Genomic DNA, 8,963 nt, shown 5'->3' on the forward strand with positions numbered 1-8,963 from the left:
TCACCTCTGTAAACCTTAGTTATTTGCACTGATAAAGTTGATTTTTGGATACAGTGAATAAGAACAGAATTTGAACACTGCAAGAGGAAGAAATGAAAAAGCTGCATTACTAAAAACAAAGTTCTTGTTAGCTTAGCATCCCCCCGATCTTTTGCAGCATTCATAGGTAAAGCATTCTTCCTTCATGATAAAACAAAAACCACAAAAACAGGTTTAAACTTGATTTATTGAAAATCTCAGTTTTGCATAATTATTCAACATCATTAAGCAATTCTTAAAACACTAAATTCTGAACAAAAAGTCCATTAAGAAAAAAATGTAGATTTATGTTCTCCTTTGTAGATTTTATACTATCAAAAGCAATGTACTCTTCAGAATCCACATGAAATGTTTCTTAACTGCAAGTTTACATGCCAAATCCTTCACCTATGATAAACGTATTCCAGCTGCCAAAGTCAATGCAGTTACCTTTCTAATTATTCCCTCTTTCATTTTCTATAGTTGAATTTGAACGAGGAGAAAATACAGTCAGAGCTCTCAGCTGCAAAACAATAATTTCTTCCAGATGAACTCTGCTGACAATTCTTGCGTTATTTTCCTTCTACCAGAGATTGTTATTTGTAATGGGAGAAACTGAACTGCAGCAGTCCTGTGTCTTTGATCAGAGCAGTCTGCATTCATTAGCAGGTTAAACTAACACACCAAACTGTTTCACCACTGTCAGAGAGGCACAGCAGAGCAGCTGGGGGACCTAATCTCTTAAAGTGCCCTTGGAAAACTTGGCAGAGCTAATCTGCTGGAGTTTTGACTGAAATCTATATGTAGTAGCTTTGATAGTAGAGGTAGATGTCTCATTTGCAGCTTCCCAGAGCTGGTTCAGCATTTTGCAGATGGTTTGTAGCACCACAGTCATGGTGATGCAAGCAAAGATAACTCCGTGGTACTGAGAGAGGGACAGGGAAATGGCAGGAAAACATTATTTGCCACTCTAGCTGAAAGAATTATTTTTTTTCCTAGCCTTTGTCCTGATCACAGAAGTAAGCTTTCTAATTCCAGTTTAGAATACAAAGCATCATATGGAAATAAGATACGCAATACCCTAAAGGGGTACAGTCTTATTTTGAACAGAGCTTTGCAGAAAGATGAAGTAGCCTTTGGAGCCCTCTGTAAGTTCTGTAATAATACTTTTGCTTACAAAAACTATTTAGAAATATTATTGCTAGGTCCTGTTGTCTGCAGTTGAAACTGAAGTGCTGTTTCTATGTTCTGTAGCCCTTGCTAGCATCTGCTTCATTTGAACAAAATGTTTCTTCATGCACCTATTGACCCTGTTTTATATCCATAAAATAATTCTTAATCACAGAAAGACCCAAAGTTACAATTCTGCCATTCATACCTAGATGGCCCCACAACAGGCACAACACTACTACATACACTTTTTTTAAAACACCTTTTAAAAGAGTGTTTTTAAGAAAGTTTTTAAAAAACCTGTGATGAAACGTAGTTAACACATTTATACAAGAAATTTCAATGACTTGGCACGTTGTAAAAATTACTAAGTTGGATATATTAAAAAAAGTTAATTCTCATGCACCAGAGGTTTTGGCAAAAGCTCTGTACCTCACTACAGTGTTAAAAGCCTCTTCATCCAAAAACTACAAATTTCTGATTTGATATTAGCTTTGCCTTAGTTAAGTGATACTGCATATTCAGTTGATCATACAGCTTGAGGCCTATACTTGCTGCTCCTTATAATTCATGCTTTATTCATATGAACAGCTAAATATAGAAACAGAGTGTACTTACACAGCTAAAAGACTTGTGAGGGTGAGCAAGAAGGGAAAGTTTCGGTGAGTAGCTTTGGTTTTATATGCCTACGTAAGTCACCCTATTAATTGTTACATTAGTCACAGTCGTAATAGACAAGAACAAATAAAAATATATTGGCAAATAATAGGGATTTTGAGACTATAAAAATCAATGTTTATGTAATATTTTGGCATACTGTGACCTCTGCCTTTATTAAAAGGAAAAACATGAGAAATTACTTTTTTAAAAGTTATCTATTACACAAGTTTACAGTAAGGAAGAATTTGCAAACCATACTTCAAAGTGTGTGTGTATTTGTTTGTATAGCATGTAGTCACTTGTGTCACGTAACAGCCAAAGAGGGAAAAAAAGGTTGTGCAACTACAGGACAGAATGATTTATGAACAGGAATTGTACCTATTTTCTCCAATTCTTTTCAACACTGACTCAATTTCACATTGATGGTGCTTTTTTAAAGTGCTGATATTTGTAATTTTTATATAAAAAGAGTTCTGATGTCCTTACAATGTTAGCCCAGTGTTTCTCAACGATGCCATAGAGCAAAAGATGAGGACTTTTAAAAAATGTAATTTTGAAGATAAATGACAGTAATTACAAACTATCCCTGTGGGCCCCAATCCTGTAAACACTTAGGCACATAGGTAAATTCACTCAGTATTTAACAGCAAATAAACCAATGTCTAAGTTACTACTTAAAGTTTTATGTGAAAATGAAAAAAATGTCAGTATTAACATTACTTTGCAAATGCACCAGGTGTGCTATGCATAAGGTAGTCATTAACAATCATTGACAAATCATACAAGTACAAAAAATATTGTTAGTAGCATTTGGAAAATGGGAGAGCATGGGTTGAGGCATTATGTTCATGTTTTAAAAAAAACCAAACAAAACCAAACAAACACCACAAAAACCTAGAGAAAACCCCCAAACACAAACAAGACCACCACCATCACAACCAAAAAGCCCAAGATGAATTGAAAACCTGATTTTTACTGTTCGTTCAAAAGAATCTGAAAGGGGTCTTTCTTTTTTTTTACTGCAGTTTATTGCTCCCCCTCTCCTCCATACCTGTTACTATTGGTATGATCAATACTGAATATTAAGTTCTACTTTTCCTCTTATCTTCAAAAAGACTTTTCAACATGTAAACCTGAACGGCCGACACCACCACCATGACTCCCAGGTTGACCATGGACCAGAAGTTCACTCTGTCAAAGTTGCTCTCTTGTATATTGCGGTCACGGGCCTCAAATGCTCTGAGCAGGGTCTGAATCTGGACACTTTTGCTTAATCTGGCTTTGACGCTGTTGATGGATTCCTGGTAAGTAATTAAAGAGTATTTTTAGAATCAAAAACAACACCTGAATTAAATGTATACCTTGCAGCAAATACAAATATATTAATACTATATTACTGCACGTAATTTCATTTCTTGGCCAGTATATCACCTAAAAAGCCTTAATTAACAAAGCATTAAGGTTTTGTAGTAATCTGTTTTTTCCCTTTTATAGGCTAGGGAGGTGAGAGAGAAATCAAACCTATTTGGACAAGTAAAAAGTAGTGAATTCTTCAGAACTGGTCTCAAAACAAGTTATGTAGTGGCAGACAAATGTAGGGGTTTTTTCTGCTGAATAATAAAAGTAAAGTGCTTTTTAATGCAAACTACCCTCAGGGCTATAGATGTTGCTAAAGGAAAGTACAATAATGTTATATTCCTGTCTGCTTCTGGTGCTTCCACTGTAGTGGCTATAAACTGCTGCTTCAGCTTTGATGCAAACCAGAATTTTGACAATAAATTGTGAATAGGACAACTGGAGGTCCTGCAAAGGACATACAGTGTGTCCCTGGGAACTAGAGGAAGCACAGGAACGTTCGGGCCATGAGGACAGCAGCAAGGGCTGCACCTTATTCTGCAGTTACAAAGTAAACACCGGGGCCTAAGGTCTGTTGAAGTTTCATCCACCACGTAATAGATAATAACAACATAAAAGCTGATCTCATGAAGTGCTGATTTGTGTTCTTCGTATAATTTTGGGACCCTGAAGTAATTTCTAGCGAGAAGAGTAATGCTTGCAGTAACAGGAGGCTATAAAGTAAGAAAGCCCCACAAGGTTAAACCCAACAGTAACATTTTCTCCATGGACATTTTCTGTGTTGCATGGTTAATAAAAATATTTCAAAATAGCTAATTTGGGGAGCCAAATAGTTTTATGATGATAAAGTTTACTGTTACACAATAAGGAACATCAACACCATAAAAAAGCTTTAAAAATAAGACATAATTCACTGTTTTCCCCAGAAAACATGTGATTATTAAAAAGTTAAACTACTAAATGTTTTTTGTAAATCCTCAGTGACCTTGCAAGGAAAGTAATATCCTGACTAAGTAAACAATGGCATTAAATACTAATGTTAGCTTTACAAAAATTACCTACTTTTATGAGATTTTCAAGACTCTCAAAGACAAGTTCTGTATTTATTTTTCTTTTGGAAGAGATACCAGTATGTAAACAAGTATCTGTCAAATACATTTACGTATTGTGATTAATGTGAGAGAGATTTTCTTTATAACTTCACCTATTAACTTTGGTTTTTTTCTAATTGTCTTGACTGCCAATTTTAATGATCTAGCCAACTCTTCAGATTCTGTATTTAGTTTTATTACTATTTAAAAGTGTATCATAACCTGTAAAAGATTTTAAACATTGTCTTTTATTTAAAAATCTGCATTTTGTCTATGGCAATAAATAATACAAACAATGTAATTTTCTACATAGTGTACTCAGTAAGTATATGTGGATGTTTGTTTGGTTTTTTGGATTTTTTTTTTAAGATACCAATTGTAGCTATGATCAAACAAACAACAGATCACTGCATCCTACCAAGCACTAAGAACAGTGGAACACCGAACAATCCTTTGCTTCTAGAGTAATCTCAACATTTAATGATCTTAAAGGGAATAAAAGCTTTGACTCAGCAGTATTCTGAATCTTACATCAAAGAGGGTCAGCATCCAGTTTAAGGAAACATAATCATTCAAAGAATGTCTGCAAAGCTGAACCCGTGGTGTGATGCAAATTAACTCCTGTTTATTAGTTTGAAAAGATGTAATAAAATTTGGGGGCAAAAGAACTAATAGAGTAATATCTAAGTTACTGAAGATAGAAATATTAATCCATACTACTTTATTTTCAAACATTGATAAAAATCTGTGCAGCGGTTCCAACTACATAATTAAAATTAAGTAATACTTTAATGCTATAAATATTCATTGCTGCTAGGGAAAAATGTCCTATTTTAGCAGTAGGAAGAAAGGAAGCTGAATTGGAAATAGAGTGACTTTGAGACCTAGGCAGTTTCTTCTTGCTGATGAAGGGCCTATACTGAAAATATTTTCAAATTTCTGTTTGTAAGCAAGAGACCCATGGTGCTAAGCTTCCTGTATTAGTAACTGGAATAGTTTCCAGGATGACACACCAGACCAAGGCAGAATGGCTACATGACACTTGAGTTTTTTTCCAAATGTTCTTGCATGGAAAAGAATTAAAGATCAATACTAACCAGAATATCTTCCAATTTCATATCTAGGAGATCTGTGCCTGTAACATATTTCTTCCAGTCTTCCTGATCTTGTCCATCTTCTCCCATATTGTCCAGGATCAGTTCAAAGAAAATTACCTTTTCAGAAATGGTACTGAATGTGTTGTCAAAGCAGAACATGTAATCCCCATCTTCTGTTTCCACCCTGTGTATATAAGCAAAATGTGATTAAATTAACTATTCTGGTTCTCAAAAAGCGAGTTTTTGTAAGCAAAGTTTCCCCTTTAAGACTGACAACTGTGCATTCAAAATAACCAAATATGCTTTTTGTATAAAAATAAGAACTCTAAGGACATCTTACAGATTGCACAGTCACAGCAAAACAATCCCACTGGCTCTAAAGGCTCAAAATGATGAAGACAGCATTTTTCTTTTTGGGGATTTTGAATTATTGTTAATCACTACAAAAAAACCTATAATGAGTGGAATTCTTATACTCTATAGTAAAATTGCAACAATTATTACATATTTTGATAAAAGGATTGGAAAAATATGGGACATTAGCTTCTTATTTATATGACTGACAAGATCTTTTGATATTAGATGTGGAGACCTTTTTCAACTCCACAATAATTATTTTTGTTCACCGACCCTTAACAGCATTAAAACAAAAATATCCTTTGCTTCACGGTACGTTCCATGTAAAAAGCATTCAGTGTTTATAAAAAGAAAGTTGGTATTCTCAAACTGTCCTATTAGAAAGTCTTTTCTAATACTAAGGAATAAAAAGTACTCGACCTTTACTTTAGTTATATTTGTTAAAGAAACCAGAAAAGTACTTCATGTAACACTTCTGAGTTTGAGTATTTTAAACTTACGTATGAACTCCATCTGATTTTCTTTCATCAAAAACTAGAGTTTCACCTTTTGGAGACAGCAGATGAAAATCAACATCTAATCCTGCTCCATCTAGAACCTGTGAAACAAACAAAAAATGAAGCTCCAACCAGTGGAATTCCTGTTTGCACTGCTGATGGCAACGTTTTTAGGTAAGGGAACTGACACATAAAGAATCTGAAAGACTAATCTGTCTGTATGAGTTCACACCAAGTTAACTGGAAACAGATTAAAAACTGGTTCAACCCAAAAGCATTTTAGCAGTTTCAAAATCTTAAACTAAATATGACCTAATTTTGCTAGGCTAGGCTTATATTGAGCCTTTCCCTAAATACTTTTAAGAAGGCCTACAGTTTTATCAATGGGCAACCTGTAAAAATACCAACAACAGATGCCTAAATTTGGCCTTTCTATGGCAGACATAATTGATTGATAAGTACCAGCACCAGTTCAGTGGCAGAAATTTGATAACAAAAGTCACTCCTATGTATATACACATATATACTTGTACAAGAACACTATGTACTGTCATCCCCAAGATCTCTTTGTTGGGTGAATTAACAGTGTAGAAGACAGGACCAGACTTCTAATGTCAATCAAAGGTGTACCGAAGACCTTCTCACCTTCTGATGCAGATTTAAGGTCTGAACTCTGCCAGGGTATTCTTTTTTTCCCCAAGGTAGGAGGAATTGAAGGCATTTAGCTTCCTAAGTTCATAAGAAGTGTATACAGTATTACAAAGCTGTGCTGCTTTAGCTGTATAACATGGCTACAGTTTTATCACATCTGTTATGTTGTGGAAATTCTCTTAGCTGCATAAGGGGGCAAACAGGGATCATTTTTATGACATTACTTAGGTCCATGCTGGGGATTTTTTGTTTGCTTGTTTTCCAGTGAGCTTTTTGAGTACAGCAGTCTGCTCCTGCTGAAATGGAGGGCAAAGTTTACGCTGACTCAAAGGGGCACTGGAGACTTACAAAAAAAAAGTCAAAGGACAAGGGAAATTAGTAGCTAACAGCTGAAAAACCACACACAGGGACATACCTTTAGGGCTTTGATCCACTCGAAACACCCAGAAAAACAACTTTGTATCAGCATAGTGTTTATTGCATTATGTCTTAGAAGAATTACCTGCATGCTATGTTAAATATTCCTATGCTTTAGCCACTAACATAATAAGGTACAAAATCAATTTTCAACATTGAGAATATACAGAGCTCCTTTTCTAACATTCCAATAGAAAGATGAATCATTACCGTTAGCAGTAATGCTAAGACATTTATGCCTGAGTAGAAAGAAATTCACTGTTATACTCATTTGTTCTCTCCAAAATAATGTCTTTATTTAGTTTATGATGAAAATAAAATCCAACTCAGTGCAAAATAAACTTCTGTTATGCTTAGACAGGGCTCTGAACAAAGCTTGAAACCATGTGTCTTTCATTCTTTCTCAGTTCTGCGTGTAACAACATTAGAAATTAGAAAATAATCAGGATTTTCAGCTTTGTACTTTCAGTTGGGAAGCAGAGGGGGAAAAAAGGGAGGGGAGGAAAGAGAGACAGATCCGGGCACAGTAGCAGGGTGGGAAAATATTCACTGCAGCTTTCTGCACTGTATCTATTCTACTGGAAAAAAGTCTTCGTTTTACGGACAGGAAAAAAGGCCTGAGACAGAAATATTTCCCAGACATATCTGGGAGACTCAGCTCTTCCCAAGAAAGACATCAAGACCTTAATTTCAGTCTAGTTAAACAGGGCTGTTTTTGTAAAACTTTAATCACTGTGATGAACGGTGTTTTAATATCAACACAAAGATAGGCAAGTAGGGGCTCTGTGCATCACTACAATGTTCCTTACGCTTTAAAGGTCACATCCGTGAACTTCCTACGTTCTGCCGTTTTAAAGGATGGCGACTTGAGACCTTGGAAAGTGTTAAAAAAAAAAAAATCTGCCAGCATAACTACAAAAGGCCGTTCAGGTAATTTTCTCCTCCCAAGGCAGAGCTTTTAACAGTGTACGATTCCAGCGTGGCTCTGCGGCAGCTGGCGGGGCTCCCCCGCCCAGGGCTGGCCGCTGCTCGAGGCAGGGCACGGCCCCCCCGGCTCCCGCAGCAGCGCCGCGGCCCCGGAAGGCGTGACGGAGCGCCCGGAGCGGGGCCGGACCGAGCCGCTGCACAGGGGCACCGGCGCGGACACGGCGGGATGCGGGACCCCCGCTCCCTTCGGGACACCCCCGCCCTCCCTGGGCGGCCCCGGCCGCGCGTCCCGTCCCGTCCTCCACCCCCCGACCTGGTACTCGAGCTCCAGCGAGGCGTCCCTGCGCATGGGCTGGTAGAAGCACTCCTTGCGGCCGGCGGGCAGCGTGAAGGTGAAGTCGCTGTCGAGGGAGGGGCTGAACTCGGCGGCGCGGGGCGGCGGCAGCAGCAGCGCGAGGCACCCGAGCGGCACCAGCAGCAGCCGCGGCGCCATCGCGGCCCCGACCCCGCGCGCTCGGCCGGGGGCGGGGCCGGTATAGCCCCGCCCCACCCCTCTGCACCAATCGCGGCCGCCGCGTCGCCGCGCCCCGCCCGCCCACAGTGCACCGCGGCCGCCCGCGCTGACCCCGCCTACAGCGCGTCGAGGGCGGCGGGGCCGCGCGTGCGCCGTGGGGGACCCGCGCGGTTCGAGCGCAGTCGGGGCGACTCCGGCGCGGCTGTGC

General features: G+C 38.6%; 1 protein-coding gene across 1 annotated transcript; it reads right to left on the reverse strand.

The window, feature by feature from the left end:
- Nucleotides 1–207: 207 nt before the first annotated feature.
- On the reverse strand, nucleotides 208–8,752 carry TMED5 (transmembrane p24 trafficking protein 5). Its single transcript, XM_032696628.1, has 4 exons — nucleotides 8,555–8,752; nucleotides 6,250–6,347; nucleotides 5,393–5,576; nucleotides 208–3,149 (listed from the first exon to the last, which is right to left on the reverse strand). The coding sequence occupies exons 1-4, from the start codon at nucleotides 8,732–8,734 to the stop codon at nucleotides 2,931–2,933; spliced, it is 681 nt and encodes a 226-aa protein (XP_032552519.1). The 5' UTR covers nucleotides 8,735–8,752; the 3' UTR covers nucleotides 208–2,930.
- Nucleotides 8,753–8,963: the final 211 nt, after the last annotated feature.

Source organism: Chiroxiphia lanceolata, chromosome 9 (assembly GCF_009829145.1).
Source record: "Chiroxiphia lanceolata isolate bChiLan1 chromosome 9, bChiLan1.pri, whole genome shotgun sequence".
In the NCBI taxonomy this organism is placed as follows: domain Eukaryota; kingdom Metazoa; phylum Chordata; class Aves; order Passeriformes; family Pipridae; genus Chiroxiphia; species Chiroxiphia lanceolata.

Excerpts from the sequence above, each read along its gene's own strand:
- TMED5 (XM_032696628.1), bottom strand. The coding sequence starts at position 8,734 with ATGGCGCCGCGGCTGCTGCTGGTGCCGCTCGGGTGCCTCGCGCTGCTG. Across the intron at positions 6,348-8,554 it reads CGCTGGAGCTCGAGTACCAG|GTTCTAGATGGAGCAGGATT; the intron begins GTCGGGGGGTGG and ends TTTGTTTCACAG. Across the intron at positions 5,577-6,249 it reads AAATCAGATGGAGTTCATAC|GGTGGAAACAGAAGATGGGG; the intron begins GTAAGTTTAAAA and ends TTATATACACAG.